Source organism: Terrapene carolina, unplaced genomic scaffold (genome assembly GCF_002925995.2).
Source record: "Terrapene carolina triunguis isolate 2854851 unplaced genomic scaffold, T_m_triunguis-2.0 Scaffold192, whole genome shotgun sequence".
Classification (NCBI taxonomy): Eukaryota; Metazoa; Chordata; order Testudines; family Emydidae; genus Terrapene; species Terrapene triunguis.
In genome coordinates, this window is record NW_020664543.1 from 14,668,030 (window position 1) to 14,688,725 (window position 20,696).

At 52.9% G+C, this 20,696-nt stretch overlaps 2 protein-coding genes across 2 annotated transcripts in view; one reads left to right on the forward strand and one right to left on the reverse strand.

Annotated features, from left to right (window-relative positions):
- The window catches only part of TMEM94 (transmembrane protein 94), an 86,814-nt gene extending 81,996 nt beyond the window's left edge, over positions 1 to 4,818 (forward strand). Inside the window, exons 27-32 of the mRNA XM_026654410.2 lie at positions 729 to 810; positions 1,181 to 1,335; positions 1,922 to 2,016; positions 3,657 to 3,750; positions 4,095 to 4,265; positions 4,480 to 4,818. Of these exons, the coding sequence (XP_026510195.1) occupies positions 729 to 810; positions 1,181 to 1,335; positions 1,922 to 2,016; positions 3,657 to 3,750; positions 4,095 to 4,265; positions 4,480 to 4,552 (670 nt within the window). The 3' untranslated portion in view covers positions 4,553 to 4,818. The remainder of the gene's footprint in view (positions 1 to 728; positions 811 to 1,180; positions 1,336 to 1,921; positions 2,017 to 3,656; positions 3,751 to 4,094; positions 4,266 to 4,479) is intronic.
- A 4,191-nt stretch (positions 4,819 to 9,009) lies between these two features.
- CASKIN2 (CASK interacting protein 2) overlaps positions 9,010 to 20,696 on the reverse strand; it is a 69,401-nt gene continuing 57,714 nt past the window's right edge. The window contains 11 exon segments of the mRNA XM_029912147.1: positions 9,010 to 11,557; positions 11,928 to 12,270; positions 12,537 to 14,753; positions 15,021 to 15,159; positions 15,638 to 15,739; positions 16,069 to 16,179; positions 16,622 to 16,716; positions 17,908 to 17,989; positions 18,907 to 19,028; positions 19,709 to 19,789; positions 20,597 to 20,696. The exon segment at positions 20,597 to 20,696 is cut by the window's right edge and continues 269 nt beyond it. Of these exon segments, the coding sequence (XP_029768007.1) occupies positions 11,461 to 11,557; positions 11,928 to 12,270; positions 12,537 to 14,753; positions 15,021 to 15,159; positions 15,638 to 15,739; positions 16,069 to 16,179; positions 16,622 to 16,716; positions 17,908 to 17,989; positions 18,907 to 19,028; positions 19,709 to 19,789; positions 20,597 to 20,696 (3,489 nt within the window). The 3' untranslated portion in view covers positions 9,010 to 11,460.

The window sequence follows — 20,696 nt, forward strand, 5'->3', positions numbered from 1 at the left end:
CAGACAATCCTGCTGTCAGGGTGCCAATGCCTGAGATGATGGGGCATCCAGGATTTCCAGGTTTATGGATCTTGGATAGCAGATAGTATACCCCTTCTCGGGGTATTTCCCATGCTAATTTCCCCCCTGCTGTTACTCAGACCTTCTTGTCAACTGTTTGAAATGAGCCATCCTGATTATCATAAAAAAAGTTTTTTTCTCCTGCTGATAATAGCCCACCTTAATTGATTAGTCTTGTTAGAGTTGGTATGGCAACACCCATTTTTTCATGTTCTCTGTGTGTAGATATATCTTCTTACTGTATTTTCCACTGCATGCATCCGATGAAGTGGGTTTTAGCCCACAAAAGCCTATGCCCAAATACATTTTTAGTCTCTAAGGTGCCACAAGTACTCCTCATTCTTTTTGCTGATATGACCATGTATCCCAGTCACTCACCTGGAGGTTAGCTTACCCCTTGCCATTTGAACCTTCCACTTCCTGGATTGCTTGGGGTATAGGGCTAAGAAAATAGAAGTATATTGTCAGAGCACTTTGAGTTTAGCAAACCAAATGATGCTGTAGAAATGCCCTTTGCGTGGCTGGGGGCCTGGCCGAGGTTTTCCATGCTAGTGCTAGAAGCAGTGAGATTTGCTTCTCCTTTAGTTCAGGTGCTAGGGCTGCTGTTTTGGATGACATGATGTGGGGTTGGAGACGCCATCGGGACTAACCTCTGTCTGTTTCCCCAGTGTCTCTCTTCTGGGCAAGCCCCCCCACAGCTCCGTCATGTCCATGGCAACTGGGAAAAATTTAACCGCCATTCCTAAAAAGGTAGGAAGCGTGTTGGATGGGAACAGCCTGCACTTCCCATCCGAGGTTATCTAGGACTGGGGAGCAGTCACGGGGACTCATGTGCTTTCCAGCTGCCCCGTTTGGACATTCTGTCCCGTTGACTTGACTCACATCATCGCCATCCTTTGATGGCAACAGGATGAAGGGAAGCCCGGGCAGCCTGTGTCCCTTTTGGGGCTGCCAATGTCTTGGCTGGGTCCTGGCGGTGCAGCCCCTTGCTGCTGTCATCGAGGCTGGAGCAGGGGAGACTGTAGAAAGCTGGGAGGAAAGGCTGACATGGAGTAAATGCCTCTGATTCCAGGCCAGTCTCCTGAATGACTGACTGGCTTTTGCTGCTCCCTGTTTGTAGACTCAGCATTACTTCCTGCTCTGCTTCCTGCTGAAATTCAGCCTGACCATCTGCTCCTGCCTTGTTTGCTTTGGGTTCACGCTGCACGAGTCCTGCAAAGGGATGAACACCACCAGCCTCAACCTCAGCGCCTGCTCCTCCATCATGGTGTACAGGTGAGGAACAGACCCTGCCACAGCACACATCTCATCCTGCCGTCCTCCACCCTCCTCCAGCTCCTTGCATTCCCTATGATCCATCTTCGTTTTTCTCTGGGCTGCTTTCCCCTCTCTTTCTCATGGACCCACTTTGCTGGAGCAGCCTCTCAGGTAGTGTACGTCAAACCCTCTTCCTCCAAATAGCCCCCAAACCCCACCAGGTTCTGTGCCACCATCACTGGAGCCTAGCCTGTAAGTTCTCTGGGGCAGGGCCCTGCCGGCATGTTTTACCTGCTGTGTGGCCTGATGTACACTGAAGCTATCTAAATCCTACTGGGGCAGTGTGATCCTGGGCTTCCTGCCTCTGATTCTTAGAACCCCCACTCCCCTACATGGGGAGGAGGCTGGCTCTCCAGCCCCCTGTGCTCCCCATGTCCTACATTGGGAAGGGGCGGTCTCTTACCTATTTCCCCCAGGGCTCCAGGAGGAGAAGCCCATCCCTGTAACTGTACTTGGGGAGCTGAGGCAGCCTGAACCATTAAGCACACCCGTGTCTTTAAGTTTTGTCCAAAGCAATGACTCTGTGACCAATTTAATTTCCCAGCAATGCTGATGGTGCCCCTGACTGGTTTGGAAAGTTTTCCAACGCTCTCCTCTTAGCGCAGAAGCTCACAGCTGGTCTGATTGTTTTGCACACTGGTAAGTCTCTGTTTCCAGTGGATTTGGGTCTCTGTACTATGGGGACTATATGCTTCCTTGGCTTGTATTAGCAGGAGTGTTGTAAGCAAGACACGAGAAGTAATTCTTCCACGCTACTCAGCACTGATAAGGCCTCAGCTGGAGTACTATGTCCAGTTCTGGGCGCCACATTTCAGGAAAGATGTGGACGAATTGGAGAAAGTCCAGAGTAGAGCAACAAAAATGAGTAAAGGTCTAGAAAACATGACCTATGAGGGAAGATTGAAAAAATTGGGTTTGTTTAGTCTGGAGAAGAGAAGACTTAGAGGGGACACAATAACAGTTTTCAAGTACATAAAAGGTTGTTACAAGGAGGAGGGAGAAAAAATTGTTCTCATTAACCTCTGAGAACAGGACAAGAAGCAATAGGCTTAAATTGCGGCCAGGGAGGTTTAGGCTGGACATTAGGAAAAGCTTCCTGTCTGGGTAGTTAAGCACTGGAACAAATTGTCTAGGGAGGTTGTGGAATCTCCATCATTGGAGGTTTTTAAGAACAGGTTAGACAAACACCTGTCGGGGGTGGTCTAGTTATGTAGTCCTATCTTGAGTGCAGGGGACTGGATTAGATGACCTATTGAGGTCCATTCCAGTCGTACACTTCTGTGATTCACTTTCAGCTTCCTCCCGAGCTCCTGACATAGACGGTTGTGCTCCCTGTTAGAACAAGGACAGCCCAACTGAGTGCTAAGTTAGCATCCTGCCAAGCGCCCAAGAACTGCATCTAATCTGAATGAAATAGCACAGATTGCCTCTACTCTCCTCTTTAAGGATCCCTGGACACAACAGACTGCAGTATGCAGTGCTGCATCTTGAGCCAACCATTCTGGCTGCTTGATGCAGGCAAGAGCATTGCATACTGGGACCTGTAGTATCGCTGGGCCACATATCTGTGTTGAGAAGAGGCAGTCTGCATTGTGGAGCTATTCTTTGGGGAGCTCTGCTGAAAGCGTGTGAATTATCGGTACTGTTAACCCTTACAGTCAGGATAATGCAAGAATGCAAATAGGGAGTGTTGCAAGTGGGTAACCTCTGCTGGGCAGGAGATGCAAGAGCTGTCATTGCTGAATCTGGAGAATTCTGAGCCCCGAAGCATTACATGCACTCCACAAAGTTCTGTGTCTGGCCAAATGTGTCTCTGTCGGGCTGTGGCTTGCCTCTGAAGAAGACCTGGGGTTAAATTGGGGAGCCCCTAACTGACCTATGCCTCTCCCACTTCTTTTGCTTAACTTTTCAGTGCTGATCCCCGTGCTTTCGGGGCCCATTCTGGTTCCTGCATGTTAGCAGTGCAGTGTCATCCTGTGCTTAGAGCCCAGATAGTTGGGAGAACTAGTCTCTAAGCCTGGTTCTGACACTGCTGCACTGAGTGACCTTGGGCAGGTCTGTGCCTCAGTTTCTCCATCAGCAAAATGTGGGTAACTCTTGCCTGCTTCGCGTTGAGGTGAGGCTGTTTGGGAAGCGCCTCATGATCCTTGCAGGGAAGGCAGGATGCGGGGCCATCAGACCAGTATCACTTCAGTTCAGGCTAGAGGCTCTTGGGGACAAAGCCCTTCTCCCCGTCCATCTGTGGTGGCAACTAAAATCACGTCCATCTTTCTCCTCAGTGTTTATATCCATCACCCACGTCCATCGCACCAAACCGCTGTGGAAGAAAAGCCCCTTCACTAACACATGGTGGACCCTAACTGTGGGTGTTGTGTGAGTATCATCAGGTGCTGAACAGCACAGGGAGGGGCAGGGGCTGCCATTACAGACTGCAGGGAGGGGCAGGGCCTGTCTTTGGTTCAGCCTTAACTCAGACACTTACCCCAGTACTGTCTGTACAAAGACTCCTATGAAATCCCTACGCACGTTGGGAAACACGTTCAGCAGAGTGGGATTCAGGACACTGGGGCAGGTCCTAGTTTGATCCTGTCAGTGGAAGGGCACGTGCCTTGTATAATATTGCAGGAACAGGCATACTTGGGCCTGAGCCCTACATCACTAGTCCCAGGAGGCATGTGGGCACGTCTGAGCCTTGCTGTCTCCATTCATTGAATTAGGTTGCTGGGTCAGGTGATGCAGACGGCTCTGGATCTGAAGCTGTGGACAAACTTAGACTCTCCATTAACCTTTAACGATGTTCACATCTCCCTGGTCTCATGGCTCTTGGGTTTCCACTCTCTCATCCTCGTGGTAATTGTCAACGAGATCGTCAAACTCCACGAAATCCGGTAAGGAAGGGCAGTGGGAGGGGAGCCTGCCGACCTGTTCCACCCCAGCTCCTGGCCAGTTCTTGGGCTGAGATGATGCGTAAGGAACAGGATGGAGAATAATGTGGAATATATTGCCATGCCATTACGTAAGCAGCATGGGCGGGTTGCTCTGTGAGCTGCAGGACTTGCCCCTCTGACCTAACATGCTGCTCTTCCTTTCTGCCCTCTCCAGGGTGCGGGTCCGTTACCAAAAGAGGCAGAAGCTGCAGTTTGAAACCAAACTGGGGATGAATTCTCCGTTTTGAACCCCGGCAGCAGGAGTCCTGTGGAGATGCCGCGTGGGGCGAGGGACGTATGGCCCCGTCCCCGCACAGCCTTGACCTGCGCGGCAAGAGTGATAGCGCTGGAGGCTTCGCAAGGCTTCCCTTACACACGCGGACCCGCCAGGGCTCCTAGCCAAGCAGCAACAGAACCTTCGAGAGAGAGGCCACTGCTGAAGCTGTGTCCAGGAGCAGGTTTGAGGCCCCTGACCCCATTGCAGCGCTCCAGGGGAGCGGGAGCTCTGGCTGCAATGCAGGCTGCTGTTCCTTTTATTTATTTATTTTTAGTACCGCGATGACATTGAAATGAAGCAATTTCCCCTTGCGGACTCTTCCTCCAGGAGCAGCTGTGTCTGTGCAGATCAGGGCCCTGGCATGGCTGCTGAGTCTGTTGGGAGGGGTTGATGGGGGAAATCCAGGGCTGCTGGTATAATCCCCATTGAAAACCCTCTTTCTACCGTTTTGCCCTTTTGTTAAAGGATGTTGTTGTGTATATGTGCCCTCCCCACCTCCTATCTTGGCGGCCCTTCCCGACGCTCTCCTGGGTCAGAGCCTCGAGTCTCCTGCCGTTCTGGGAGCACTACTGATTGGAAGCAGCTTTTCTCCAAAGCTGGCTCTGCTCAGGCTCCCCTGCCCCACACTGCATCATGGAAGCCTCCTAGTTTCTCTGGCGGCAGTCAGGCCTGCCCTCTAGTGGACGGTGGGCATACTTGCAGCACGACTGGAGAGTGGCATGGTCCAGATGCGGGCTGCTGGGGTCCCAAACTGTGGAAGTGGGGATGGAGGCAGGTCTTTAAGCAGAGCCTCTATTTGAATCTCATGATGGAGGCTCCCCTCCCCCCCAGGGGCATTTCTAACAACTATCTATATGAGATCCCAAGCCCTGCCTGCCTTCAGAGGGCAGGGAGCACCCTTTGGGGACCGAGCCAAAGTGGTCCAGCTTTCATAATCTTCTCAGCCTGGCCAGCTCTCGTGCGTCGGGGGAGACTCCCTTTATGCCAGCCCCAAACAAGGCAGCTTTAGAGTTGTCTCCCTCGTGTGATGGCGGATTTCTAGTCTTTCACTGAGACTCGTGCAGATCACCCTCGCTGTGACCATCCTGCTTTGGCAGCACTGTCTGAGACCAGGGGCTGGGGGATGCATCTGGCTAAACTAAGCTGCCTGCCCCAGGCAGTGTCTGCAGCTGACGCTGAGTTCAGGGGCCCCCAGCCTTTCCGGGAAGCAGGTGTGTTTACAGGCAGGCCCAGTGACAGGATCTCCCTGCTGTTTGGAATTGTGAATGACAAGCAGGGCGGGAAATGGCTGCCTTCCCAGAAGTGTAATTCCCTCTGATCATGTCCTTTTGTACTAGTGTTTCGAAATATCCCCCTCCCCACAGCTATGTTTCCATTCCCCCCTTTGAGCACTGCCCTTGCAGCTTTTCCTCATGGCTTCTGGTTGTAGGAAAGTTGGTTCTTTAGGGGGTTAGCTCTGCCATTCTGCTTCCCCACCTTCTGACCTACTTCAAGGGAACTCCCACGTGGACTGCATCCCTCTGAACTAGGAGAGAGCTTCATGTGAGGGCTTGTCTATCCCACGCCACATTGGTGCAAGTCATTATGTGCACTAGCACAGCACATTTGCACAGACGCAGGCTACAGCAGTGGTAAAAAGCCCCAATGCAGAGAAGCCTGGGGTTGCAGGAGCCACCTTGCACCTTTGCACAGAGCTGGTGCTAGTTCTGGCTACAGACTGGAATGCGTGGGCCTGTTTAACAGACCACTCCCAGTGCTGATACTGAGCCAGTGATGGAATTTATTCCTTCCCAGGCTTGGAGACCAGACCAAGTCAGGCAAATCCTGGCTCCATCTGTGCTTCCATAGTAACTTCACAAAACACAGATGTCACCTTGGGCCTGGAGCAGAATAGTAGCTGTTGATCATTTTCTGACAGACGGGGAGGGTGGAGAACCCTAAGCCAGTTCCCTGTTGCTCCCCCTTGTAGGCCTTGTGTTTCAGTGAGAGCAGTAACAAAACCAAGGATGATGGACTCTAAGCAACATCCCCAAATCCCAATAGGTACTGGGGGGAGAATGGGTGTGTGTGTGAGCACCACTGTCAACGTAAATACACTGGAATAGCTGGGGTATGGTTTTGTGAATGGGAGGGTGGCATTCTGCTCTGGCCCTTAGCAGTTTCACTGGAAGCATGAACTTGGTCAGATACAGTAAGTGAAGGAGGCTCTGCCTTTCCAACACAGTCTAGCAGGTGCCTTGGCTGTGTTGGGAAATTGTACCATGTTAGACACATGAACTGATAAGTGTGATGCTAAACATGACTTGGCAGCTAGTGTAGACAGGAACAAAGCATGTTTTTAAAATGTATTGGCCTGTTCCGGTGAATCCTGGGGTTCAGCCATTTGAACACAACTGTACTTGTCCAGGTTGAAGGAAAAATCGTGTCTAACATTGTGTTAGTTAAAATATACTAGTAGACGCGATTGCCCAGTGTAGACAAGGCCTAAAGGGGGCAGCTGGAGGGAGCTAATTAGAGGACTTGGAAAAAGATTAGAGTCTGCATCTCCAAGCTCATAGTTGCCAGGGGGGCATGGGATAACAACTCTAGATGGCTGGGAACTCTGATCAACGGCGATTAGGTAAAGCAGGGTTGTACTATGTGGTTCCAGCCTGAAATGTGACCGTGTAAAACCAGCCCCTTCGTACTCCAGTAGCTGGCTCTCTGCCTGTAGCCAGTCACATATGCTCATTTTACAGACTAGACTAAGCCTTCTATTATTTTTACTCCTTTTAGGCCTGCAGTGCTGACCTAGCTCCAGGAGCGTGAGCTGGATTCTGCCTTGGCCAGACACTTATCTAAATTCCAGTTACAAAACGGGCGATGCCTGAGACAGCAAGAACCAAGCATGACTTTCAGATCTCAGGGTGAATTTGCAGGGTTAGCAGGTAGGAAAAACCTCTCTCTTTACTTGCAAGCTGAGCTGATTTGAACAGGAGTCAGACACAAACATGAAAAAACCTCCCACTGCCAGAGTCACACTTAAAGCCGCACAGCTCTGTTCTCAAGGATCTGAGATCTTAGCTTGTTTTTGTTTCCCCTGAAGTTTTATAGTGTGATTTTTAAAGGCAGCAGCTGCCAAAGCTCAGAGCTGGCCAGCCTCTCTTCTAGAGGGGGCATGTCCTGTAGATTTCCTTTTCTGTGGTGGTCACTCTGAAAATACTTGCCTCTTGCCACTCTCTCCCTCCGCGGCTAGACTCAGATGGAGCCAAAATGTTAGAAGAGTTGAGCCTTTTTGGTAGTCGCCTTTGCCTCTGTACAAGCCTTGTCACCTCACACTCCTTAGCCAACCAGGGTTTCGGAAAGGCATGAGTGCACGGCTTTGGAAAGGAATTTCCTACATCAAAATGTTTTTAAATGGTGTATATTTTATATTGAAAATTAAAATTTTTTGGATGTATGTAAAAAATTTTTTTGATTTGTATTAAAACTTGTAAATTGTATAAAAACCCCCACAAGCACCCAATGTATGAATGGCAATAAATGATTGTCTGATACTGTGCAGCAGGGAGAGGGAGCTTGTTTTCAGTTGGCTGAGTGGATACTGGTGAGAGCTTCCATGCTCTGTGGGGGAGGGGCTCCGTAGCTTGGTCCCCACAGAGAAACTGATTCATCTTGTAGTGGGAGGCAGTGTGGTCAAAGGAGCTTGGCACTTCGGGTTTCCATTCCTGGCTCTGCTGCTGACTCACTGTTTGCCCTTGGGCAAATCGCTTCATATCTGTGCGCCTCTGTTCTGCAGAATAACTATTTGCCTAGCATTTCTTGTTCCACTGGATCCCAGAGCACTGTACCAACTACAGCTGCAGTAATCAGTTACTCTAGTAATGAACTTGGGCAATCAGCTGTTGTGTTGTGAGGCTTAGTTAATGGCTGAAGCACTTTGGTGCTGGGTGAAAGGTGCTAGAGAAGAGCATTTTAGTGGTGTTGGAGTCAAGAGGGAGAAGGTGAAGGACTGGCTGGAGCTGAGTCAAGCGGGCACTGGGAAAAGTGAGACCAAGCAGGGTTGGGCTCGTGCCACCGTCTATGCACTGCTCAGCAAGACTGCAGCATTGTAACAATGCTGGACATGGATCTCAAAATGGGTTAGGGAGGAAGTATTTTCTTGCCTTGAAAATGTAGATAAGGCCCAGAGAAGATGTGACTTGTTTCACTGTTGCATGATAAGCCAGCATTAGATGGAGGAAAAGAAGCCAGGAGTTCTGGCTTCCAGCCCATTACTCTGTGCCATCAGTTCCCTTACTTTTGACCACCCTACAGTGGTAACATGTAAGGTCAAATCTTAGTCCCACTGAAGTCAATGGCAGGATTTTGTCCCTGGAGCCACCCTCAGGGAGAGCAAGTGGACAATGGTATTAACACGAAAGAGACAACTGAGTCAATTAGGCGGAACTATCAAAGGGGAGAAAAGCCCCACTGTTTAATCGAATTAAGTCTTAATTGATGTTAGTGGAAAACAAACCGCATGATTAACACAAACAGTCCAGATGGTTTAAAATCTGTCAGTCTGGCGATTACGTGGACTATTTTTTCCCTAGCTCCCTGGCTGCAAGGAACAGGGGTTCGTTAGACACAGTCATGCCCATACATAATTTACACAGCATACAATATCTTTAAAATAAAGATCTAGAACTTGAAAAATAAGCATTCCTCTGAGAGAAAAACAAATACCTAATTCCGTTATTGACCGTAAGAACAGCACTCTGCTGCCCCTGTGGTGGCTCAGAGTAATGCAGCTCTACCCCAGTGTCTCTCTTATCCCTGTCCCTAGATAATGACACTTTGAAATCTGGTTAGTAAATATATAATCACATTTAAAATATATACATTTTGTCTTTTAAAAAAACATTTACAGTTTATCAACATTGAAAAAGTTGGACTAGTCCCAAGTCAACTCATGGGATATGAAAACCCCTTTTAAAAAGATTTATTTTTAAACCTTTTTATAAAGTGCCACTGGTTGCAGCTATTTTTTAAAGTTCACTTTTGTAGCACTTGCCGTTTCACACACGGCCGTATTTCAGGCAACGTAAAGTACAAAGCTACTGACTAGCTAGGGCCAAGATGGGTTAGCGTCAAGTCTACAGCCCGACCTTGCCAACTGACAAGTTTTGTTTTTACATAGAAACCAGGTTGGCATGAATTCCATCTCCTGCCAGTAGGGATCATGGTACAAATGGTTACCACACAAATGAGTAAGTCGCTGAGAGATGCATGGGCTGGGATGGGTGGATTTTACAAGGGGCTGCTCTCTTTCCAGTGCAGGGAGAGTTGAGGCTGTAAACAGTCTTAATAGTTTGAGGTGCAAATTTCCCTGGGGGATGAGGAAGGCTGCTGCTTCCTTCAGTCACCTTCATAATTTAGCTTTAATTTTAAAAAAGTTAGATTTGCTTGGTGGTTTTTGCAACAAATGACCCCTTAGTACAAAATGTGCAAATTTTCCCTTTTATTGCTCTGGTGCATTCATTAGTTTGGCATTTCAGGTGACCCCATACAGATCCTTCAAGAAAAATTTGTTCTTAAAGCAATCCAGCTCTAACTGCTGCTAGGAATGAAAAAATTGAGGCTGCCATTCCTTTGCTTCAGCCCTGTCGATGTGGGTGAATCCAACTTCTATTTACAGTAGCTGTCAGGGAGCTAAAACTAACTTAGTGCAGTGAGGTCGTTTCTAGCTCCATTCTTCTAGAAGCCGGTCAGTGTTTAGTAGGGTTAAGCAGCAGCTTCACATGTCCCCAAATGCTGCTAGCATTTAAAAAAAATCTTTGCTTCCAACTCAGCTTTGAGTCTTGTTCCAGGTCTATTTCCCTCCCTGCTTGGAGTTGGGCTAGAGTGGTCACATAGAAAGAAGAGAACGTGTTTGCCACAAAAAAACAACCTGTTCCTACACAACTGACTGGATATGCAATACTGCAGAGGGTGTGGGTAGGGATCTCTTAGTCAGAGCCAGCAGAGGGCACCCTCCACTGTAGCAACATGCTCCAGCCAGACTGCCACTGACTAGCCCAAAACATGCTCTTCCCAGTCTTTGGCTAGGAGCCATTTAACCAGGAATGAATCCATGCAGGAAGCTTAGGGAGGGGGGTCAGGTAGATCTTAATTTCCTGACAAAGCTGTTGTGAAGTGTTGAGCCTGTGTGCTCCTTTATGGGGTACAGACTGTGCCAGAGCAGCTCCGAGGGCATTGCTGTGGGGATTTAAATCCACTTGGATTACACGCTGCCTTACAGTGACGTGCTTAAAAAGCACCAAATAAAGCAGGCAGGTTTCTTCTCACCCAGAGAGCTGCCAAACTGCAACAAGTCCCGTCTTATTTCAGCAGCCGACAGGCCCTGCCGGGGCTGCGCATTAAGTGCTTGGCTCTGCTGTGCCTGCCCAAGGAGGTCCTCTCCCCCAATATGCTTCTGGCAAGGTTTAAATAATAAGAGGCAGGACTCAGCACTGGGGCAAGTGAGGAAAAGGCCCCTGAGGAAGCTTTGTGTAGAGGTCAGAGGAAGAGGAGCTCTTGGCAGCCGGCAGCTGAGCTCATTTCTTGGGGGAGCTGGACACAGGAGTGAGAGTTACTGCACTCACTCAAACGCTGCTGAGGGTGGAAAGGTGGAGTTGCCTCTTCCTTGTGCTCGTCTCCTGCAGCTGCAAAGGGACATATGGGAAATTCCCTGGGGCTGTGACTGGGCTGCTGGGTCTCCAGTCCATTGGGTTGCCTCGAGTGGGCCAGGAAAGGTGAGGGAGGTGCACACTCCAAGCCCTAAAGTGCAGGAGGGAGAAAGATCAGAGCAGCTGTAGCGATCCCTGGGCAGAGAGGCATTAGCACAGCAACTGGGAATGAGTGGCAGGGGACCAAGTCTCAGTCCAGCATGGCGTCCAGCTGGTCAGCCAGGTCATCGAACATGTTGCTGATGTCTTCCAGGATGTTATTAGCCGAGTGCGTAACCCCGTAGTGACTGAGAGGGAAAGAAAGAAAAGGCAGGATGGGTAAGGCCATGTGATGAGTGAAGGCCTTGGTGCCCTCTGAAGCCAACAGTGCAAGGGGGCCCCAGTGCTTTCCCCAAACCAAGGGGTAGGTTGGACCCAACCACTGCTCAAGCCTTGCCCTGTGCACAGCCCAGGAATGGGGCTAGCCTGCATGGGCCCCACCGCGCAATGGAACCACGTTTTAACAGTGCTGTGACAGAGGTCGATGGGCCCTTGGCCCAGCCGTGGAGGAAGTTGAGAGAACCTGGCCCAAGTGTTTCTAGGCACTCGTGAGGAATATGTGGCTGAGGGATAACTTACCCACTCGGCCCTGCTCTCCCCCCAGGGCTGTTCCCTCACCTGTCCATCTCCTTGGCTGTTATTTTTTTCTCAGCAGCCTGCAGCGCAGCTGTCAGGGAGGAGTTGGTCTGTTCCAGTCTCTGCTGAGCCAGGGCTGCATCCGGAGCGACACTCAAAGGCTTCATAAAAATGGGGATCCCGCTGCTCAAGGCTGCCTTGTTGCCAATCTCCAGCTTCGATGGGCAGGCAACAGCCGTGGATCCTGCCACCTCTGGTGCCATCTCGGCAGTTGCCCAGGGGGCAATGGTATTCCGGGAGGGCTGCAGGACTTGCTGATAAATCGTTTTTGGCCCTGAAAATACCAGTTTTGTAGAAGCAACAGACGTGTGCTTAGCTGAGGCATCTGGAAGGGAACAGATAAAACCTAGTTCAGTCCTGGCCCCATGCAGGGTACATTGGCTCTGGGAGAGGAGACACCCAGCCCAGTCAGCTAGGACAAAGCCACTGTAAGCTCCTCTGCTGCTAAAGTGCCTCTCTCACCCCTGCATGTGCCAGCGCCTCTACACGCACATACTAGGAAGGGATGTAGCTGACAGCCGCCATTCCCCCCCCCCCCCCCCAGGAGGAGCTTTTAGTTCACTCTGAACACAAACGATATGTTGCATGTACCTGGCCCTACAGTGGAGGTCCTCAGGAGGACAGCACCTCCATGCAGCTCCCCAGGGCTGGCTGACTTCAGAGGAAGTGGAGGCTTTTTGATCCCCTTCTCCAGAGACAGGATGCTCTTTTCAATCTCAGCAATTCTGAATTCCACACTGTCGTCATCAAAAACGTCTCCGTTCCCCCCGGGCTCCGGCGCTGGGCCCGTGATGCTCACGGCTTGGGCCTGTGCATATTGTGGGGGCGGACTCGCAAGAGCCTGGCTCTGGCCAGCCAAGCTGAACGCTTTTAGCAGAGTCTGTAGTGGCTCCCTCTCCTTGTACCTGGGTCTCCGCTTCACCGTGTCAGACTCGGTGAGGTTGAATTCCAGCACCTCCAACTCTTTCGCTGTGGTTCCTCCCAGCTCCTTCCCAGCAGAAGAGCAGGGAGGCCCCACACTGGCAGCTGTCGGGGAGCTGGACTCAGAGTCCAGGCTGGTAGCTTCTGCCTTGTGGTGCCCGGGAGGCTTTGGTCGCTGTTTGATGGTTAAGTTGCCTTCTTCTGCAAATGGAATGCACTCACTGGAGCTGTTCTGAGAGGACGATGACGACATCTCACAGTCCTCTGGGCCAGGTCTCAGCTCCTCCTCTGTGTCAGACTGGAAGTCCTCCAGGCTGCTTTGCAAGGCCTCCGTCGTGGTGACACTGGGTTCGCTAAACGTGCGTCGGCGGGGCCTGTTGCTCTCAAAGGCGTCTCTCTCATTATCCGAGAGCCTCGTGCTGCAGGAGCCTTCAGAGACCCTGGCTCCACAGCGCCGACCATCTGAGCCTGTACTAGAAACTAGCTCATGATCTGGAGTTGGGGGCTTTTGTAACAGAAGAGGCTTTGGTGGACTCCCACCTACGGTGGACACCTCAAGCACTGCAGCTTTGCTCTTCACTGTTTGGCTGCTGCTTGCATCGCTGGTGCCCAGCCATGGTGAGGGAGCCACATCCACCGACTCTTGGGCAACAGTCGATCTTCTCTCCGATTCCAGACCCTGCTCCCCCTCTGCCTCCACAGCCTGGGCGCTGGAGACAGAGCTCAGGCGCTTGGGCGGAGGGGGTGGAGGCCCTTTCCTCTTTGCCCGGATGGCAAAGGACTGGCTGCGAACGACCTTGCTGTCTGACTGCAGATAGGTGCGTGGCACTTGGCTCCGTCCCGGGCGCCTGGTGAGGGTAGCATAGGAGCCCAAGGTGCTAGTGGGTACCTCCTCCTTCTCATGCTCGCCATCCGACAGAGCGTAGCGGTTCAGGCTGTGAGAGCGCTTCTTGTACTTGAAGGTGTCTCCGTTTTGCTGTTCTCCAGCCTGCCAGAAGCCCAGGGTGGCACCAGGCTTTGGAGATCCGTATGGTGATTCCGTGCCACTGCAGTGGGAATGGAGATAGGAGAAAGCTTTCTGAGCTGATGACTGGAGATTGCTCCTCTGGGAAGAGGAGAACTGGGGGTACAGGTGTGCTGGGTTCTTGGGCTGCTCAGGAACACTGGGGGATGTCAAGGAGATGTGAGGATACATGAAGACGTAGGGTGCTGTGCCCTTATTGGGCGTCTGGGGTGGGGTGCAGGGGGTTGCTGCTGGTAGAGAGTTGGATGGCTGTAACAGTGGAACGCTGCCTTTCTGAGCCACAGGCCTCTGGTACTGATCGGTCCCTTCGGGGAGGTTCCTCTCTTTCAGAGGGCTTCCCCCACACCCATTGGAGTAGCCATTCAGTCCCTCTTGGGCAGTCAGCTGGATAATAACCTTCCCGTAATTATCTTGGTTAGGTCTCCCTGGCAGAATGCCAGCGTTCTCCTTCTGTCGGGGCTGTGTGGAAGAGTGCCCGCTGCTGCCGCTGCTTAAGCTCTCCTGGGAATGGCTGGAGAGAATGGTCCTGGACAACATGTTGTCCTGAGAATGCCCTGACCCTCTGGAGCGCACGCCAATGCTCTCCTGACTCCGTGACATCCCCTGAGTGTTCTTCATGGGGAGCGTTTCCTGGCAGCTGTTGGACATGGCTGTTTGGAGCTCATAGCTCAGCTCGCTGTCCTGGAAGGTTATCATCTTGGGCGTGTGCGGAGACTGGGACTCTCCATTCTCAACAGACTCAATGGTGACTATGTCCAGGGCCCCAGGGATTTTGCGACTTGCCAGATTGGTTTCGGCTTGGTTCAAGTTCTTGCGGATGTCTGTCAGCTTCTTGACAGCCAGCATGATCTTCTTCTGGTGGCCTGCATATGGTACAGGAGTGAAAGGAGAGTTCAGTTTCCGTGGCCCACAGGCAGGACAATTGTGGTTTTAATGCTGCGGACCCTTGAGCACTAGCCATTACACTGAGACCTTTGCACACAGGATGCCTTCAGACCTTGCAGTTACCATGGTATGGGCTGGATTTTAGCCAGCATCATAGAAGGCAGAGGCTCCACCATTCTACACCTGACTGACAGATTTAGCTGCTTTCCACCCTCATGGCTGCTGCGCATCTCCCAGCAACTCACCCAGTTTGTTGATGCCAATCTCCTGCAGGTCCTCCCACGTCAGGTCTGTTACGATGCTGATGGAGTCATAGCCGTTGCTCACCAGCTTCTTATGGTACTGGGGCAGCCCAATGGCACTCAGCCACTCCATCAGGTCGGCCTACAGAGAACAGCAACAGGGACCATTTCATTAGCATCCCAGCAATGGATGGCTCTTCCCTGCTACATTTGCTTCCCACCTGCCTTGTGAGAGAACTAGGCATTGCATTCCCTGCTGCCCTTTGAGACACTTCCACACATCTCAGAGTGTCCCAGATGGCTCCGTGCGAGCAGCTCTCTGCCTAGGCTAGGCCATCGCTGCTGCTGTTACATGGGGAAGGTTAGAAACCATGTAGCCATCACTGTCAGTTCATTCAAGGCTCTTCCCTCCATCGCTCGCTGTATGACCCACTGTGGACTCTCGTTAATGAGGCAGCAGACTCACATGCAGGTTTTAACACACAGTGGGAACCTGTACCAGCCACAACCCCAAGGAAAAGTGCAGTCTCACAGGGCACTGAGCCCAGCATCTGGCTGAAAATAGACTCAGGGCACCCATAGTGCTAGTGCAAAGGACAAGACATGCCCACAATACTCACAGGAATGTAATTAGGCAGCCACTCTGCAATGCTGAGCTGTCCAATCTCAGTGGAGATTTTCTTTCTGTGCCCCGGCTTAGTCACCCCAATGGCTGTTAGATCCTAAAACAAACACAGCGGTTGCCTTCATTAATGGGGATGCTCAAAAGTTAGCTGATGTAGTGCAAGGAGTCAGCAGCTCCCACTGCAGTGGGGAGGGAAGGCCTGGGCGATGCACTGGTTAGTGCTTGTACTAGAGCAATGGATGCTCTAAAAATACCAGCTAGAGCGAGGGAGTGGCTGGAACCCTCCAGCAGCCAGAGTCTATGGTGTGGTGCCAGTCACTGGAAAAGGCAAGCAGCAGAGGCTGGGCCCTGCCTTTGGACCCTGCCACTGCCCTATTCTTTGTGGCCATGCTCTCACCAGTAGTCCCTGAACCCACCTGACCTTACCTCTGGGGTCATGCGGCTGATGGTGGGGACGTCATAGCCAGCATTGAGGAAGTTGGCCGTGTAGAACTCCAGCTGGAACTCACTCAGCCAGTTGTAAATGGCTTCTGCATCCTGGAGAGAGAGAAGCCGACACAGAACAGCCCATGACGGTGGCTGCATGGGCCGGGGAGGGGCAGAAACGTTCCAGGCTCCTCTGTGCAATGCAGCACGTCCCCTTGGGACAGGGACATTGACTCCCACCCCTGTACTGTCAGACTGGCTGGAATAAAAGGAATAGGGCCAGAGCATCCTGAAAGAGCTGTATTGTACCAGACCTGCTTCTCTGCCCCCATGCGCCGTAGTGTTCTTCAGCCCTTGCTGCTACCTGTGCCTGTGGAGGGAGGGTGGGGCTCATGTGAGAGGTGGCCATTTCACCATGGCTTCCCCCATGCCAGTGAGTCAAAGGTAGCAGCTGCTTAAAATGTGAACCCATGGATTGGCCAGGCTTGGACCCCTGCTCTAAAATAGTCACCCCCATCTGCAACATTGAAGCCCTTCCCAGGGGCCCCGGTACCTTTCCCTCCAGGAGCTGTTCAGGGCGGAGGTATTGGTGAGAGAAGATCCTGTTGCTGGCATTACAGTTGGCCAGGTTCTGGCGCCCGAGGGTTCCTGAGCAGAGAGGGGGTGGGGGTAGTTACTGGAATGGGCCAGAGGATGAGACCCCCATTGCAGAGAGAGAGACTGTGAGGAGCTGAACATTTTGCCCTGTAGTGTGAATAGTTCAGAGCACCTTGCTCCACAACTCACTAACCCTCCGCTGGGGCAGAACTCTCAGCCCTGCTGCATTGAGGAAGGCAGGGATGTTAACGTCACCCAGTGAGCCAGCGGCAGAGCACAGACCCCAGGTGTCCTGCTTGCCAGCCATGTGCTGCAGCATGAGTCTTATCCCCTCTTCAAAGCCCTCTCTGCTTCCAACTCCTCCAAAGCATGTCAGAGAGAGCCGGAGCCTTCACCCAGCTCTGACCCCACGCATCTGGCAGCAGCCCAGAGTGTGCACGGCAGCCTGGTTTGTCTGATCTCAAAACACAATTTGTCTCTTGCAGCTGATACCATCCCTGAGCAGGCTGGGAGCAGAGCAGGGGAAGTATTCCCTCCCATCCCCCGCTACTGGAGAGAAAGTGGGCCATGGACCAGCAGCAAGGGGGCATTCAGCAAGCCCTCCTGAGCTCTCCCCAGCCCCCTGCATTTTCTGTCTAAGGACAGAAAATACCAAATGCAAACAGTGACTCAGTGTTAAGTGTGAAGAGGGATAACCGCATTCCCGTAGCCATCTCACTGGGGGGAAGGCGCCAAGGCATTGTCCTTACACCCTTGGAGGCAGAAAGGCAAATCTCTCCCCCATTTTATAGAGGGAGAAGCTCATAGACGAGATGTGACTTACGGTCTTACAGCAAGATTAGGGTAGAGTTGGGAATAGAACTCAGATATCCTGATCCCTCCTCCTGTACTTAACCGTACACCAGCCCCTTCCCCTCCCTTCCACCACAATTTTATTGTAAAAGGGAAAACAGTCTAGAATGAGCTGCAAGCACCCTCCAATGTCAAACCAGCACCATCCCCTGCAGCAGCAGGGCAAGGTGTGTTCCACTCTGTGGTGCCCAGTGCTGGGCCCTGCAGTAGTGGGACGTGCTTGGGCTTTGTCTTGCCAAGAAAGGCTTGAGAGTGAGTAGCTGCCCCTCTGCTGGGAGTGGTGAGCCTGGTACGCAGGCACGGAGCTCTAAGGGCAGTGGGGGACGGAGGGTGGCTCTGACTTTACTCCAAGACACCGCCCGTGTTTCTTCCTGTAGTCTCTTTGCTTACCTGTCAAGGAGTTCAACTGCCCATTCTGGCTATTTGATCCTAAGAGGTGCTGTTGTAGGTCCTCACCACCAGGGGGAAGTGGCTTCATAAGAGAGAAGAGACAATCAGAAGGGTCTGACATGGTGGGTCTGGACTTGAGACTTAGCACTGGGTGTATTGGGTCAGCCCCAGAGCAATTCTCACACAGTGGTAGAGAGGAAGGGATGGCACAGGCGTGACAGCACTGGGACTACCTTGCACAGCCTGGGGTAAGATCCCTGCCCCGGGCCTTGTTCTTGACAGGAGGTCTGTGTATCCTGCAACAGAACAGGGCCCTGGGAACCTATGCAGTCAACCGTACCCAGGAGCCTCTTTGGGGGCTACAGCTAGAGGATAAAGGCCCTACTACTCCTGTCTGAGGGAGATCCTCCTTGAGCTCACTCGGCTCTGTACCCCTGGCACAGTGATGGCTGCAGATGGGTTTGTAATGTGCATACCCCTCACTGCAGTAACTGCCCCTGGCTGGGTCCCAGTGGTGGGGTCAGAGATGGTCTCAAACCCTGTGCGTCCCTGTGGCAGGGCTGCGTTTCCAAAGGCTCCTCTCCATCGCGGGGGGTTTAGCAATTCTGGCCTTGCAAGGGTCTCGCCAGTTCAGACACAAGAATGTGCAATCTAGACACATTCCCTGACGCTCAGTATGCTGCTACCACCACCAAGCCGTCGGCTCAGAGAAACTGGGGTGGGACGTCCAAGTCACTGGTGGAGAGGGTGGGTTAAAAGGAGAATGGGTGGGGTGGAATACAGTAGGAGTGGGGCCCTGAGGCTTGAGTCAGTATGAACCCATGGGACTGCAAGGGGCAGCTCAAGGCAATCAAGGCTCAGAAAGCCGAGGGGGGAGTTGAGGGTAGCCCTGGGGTTCTGGTGGACCCAGTCCCCCTTGGACCTTAAACCTCCCGTGAGATTTGCTCTGCTGCCTGGACACAGAGCAGCGGGCACTCTACTCTGTAGCTGCCCTCCTACCGTGGCGTTCTCGATGAGGATACTGGTGCCCTGCCCGTTGGTGCCCTCAGTGCTCTGCCCGCTGCCGGCACTGCGAATGCTGCCAATGCTGCCCTCGCTGCCCACGCTGTTCCTGTCTCCTGCTGTTATGGAGAGAGAAGAGGCATCGGGGCCCATGTAACTGAGTGCTGGAGAAGGAGCCTTATGCCCTGGGGCTAGCACCTCCCAATCCCGGTAGCCCCTTGGCGCTGGGGCCGGGCCTGGACTAAGCCGCAGAGAGAGGATGTTGTGGGCCCAGAGGAAGAGAACTGGCACCTGCACAGGGCATGGCGTTCCCTGTGCAGAGACCCACATGCTTTGGCAGAGGTGCACTGTCCAGACTCCTCTGCCTGCCACTGGCACAGGGCCCAACCTCCACAAGACCCGCAGCCCTCGCTGGGGCACAGAGAATCACTCAGCTTCACTGTTCCTTAGCGCACACAGGACAATCCCGTTTCTAGACAAAGGGCTGGAAGGGAGTGTGGGTGGGAGGGGGGTGCAGCCATGGCAGGTGTGTGGCTGGATGTGGGGGTATCTATGGGTCAATGACCTCTACAGTCCCCTGAGCTGTGGTTTCCCCGAGGCTGCTGCTTTGCTCTAATTTCCCGCTTGGAGCCAGAAGGGGATTTTCTCCATCTCTTGGGTGGGATGGCGACGGGAAGGGCTCCCTGACGCTAGTCCCTGTCCAGCCCTCCCCAGCAGCGACCCCGACCTGAGTTCTCAGGCCCCGGGGCCGTCCTGGTTAAGGTGAGGTGGCCGTAGGGTGCCTGCTGCGGAGCATCACCTGGGAGTGGCTGCAGCCCGCCGGGAGGGGCGGCAATGCCCTGGCGCTGGTGTGCAGGCACCATGCGGGGAAGAGTCATGCCTGCATTTAAAGACAAAACACTCGTGTAAGAGCAGAGTGTGTGGAAGGGGAGAGGGCAGCATCAGTCATAGCAGGGTCCAGAAATACCCCCAGCATTGTGCCTCTAGGGGGGGCCCTGCAGAGGAAGGGCTCATGTGGGGGAGTGTGCAGCTGGCAGACCTGGGGCAGAGCCAGGACTGTACCAGAGTTTCCCTGGCCCTGCAAACGGGGCCTGGCTCCATCGTTCCTGTCTCAGCGCACTAGGAACAGATATTAATGCTTAGGCCAGGCCTGGGCCCCAGGATACCCGGCTCTGCTAACTCCTCCCTGCCACTGCACCCCAGCTTGTCCTAATGCTGCTCAGTCCTGAGCTCCCCACACAGCCACACCTCAGCCCAGACCTGATGCCTAGGGACCACCCTCAGCTCCACCGTCCTGACCCGCAGCTAGCTCTGCTGCCCCAGTGCTAGGATGAGTTGTGGGCTGCTGCAGGGACTTGGACCCAACCTCCACAGGGACTGCGCTGACACCAGACTCATTCCCGCTGTAAACAAAGGGGCATCTGAATCCCAGTCCCTAGTTGGGAGCAGCTCACCTGAGCTCATCTGCAGCCACTGTCCATCTCTGCTGCGCTACCAGCCCCCAGTCCTCCAGGCCAGAGGGCCACACCACTGCCACTTCCCATTGGCTGCTGGGGTGGGGGCTGGGTCCAGGGAGCGGGTGGGTTGTAATGAGGGTGGGAGAAGTCCAGGTCAGAGATATGCGCCCCCTCTCCCCCCCCCCCCCCCCCCCCCTCATGCACCCCAGGGCGGTGTGTGTGTTACTGACCTGTCCGCTTGCTGATGACCTCGACGATGGAGGGAGGGAAGTAGCCGACCCGATCGGTGCCTTTCTGAGTGTCGTGGATGTGCCCCTTCCAGCGCCCGTC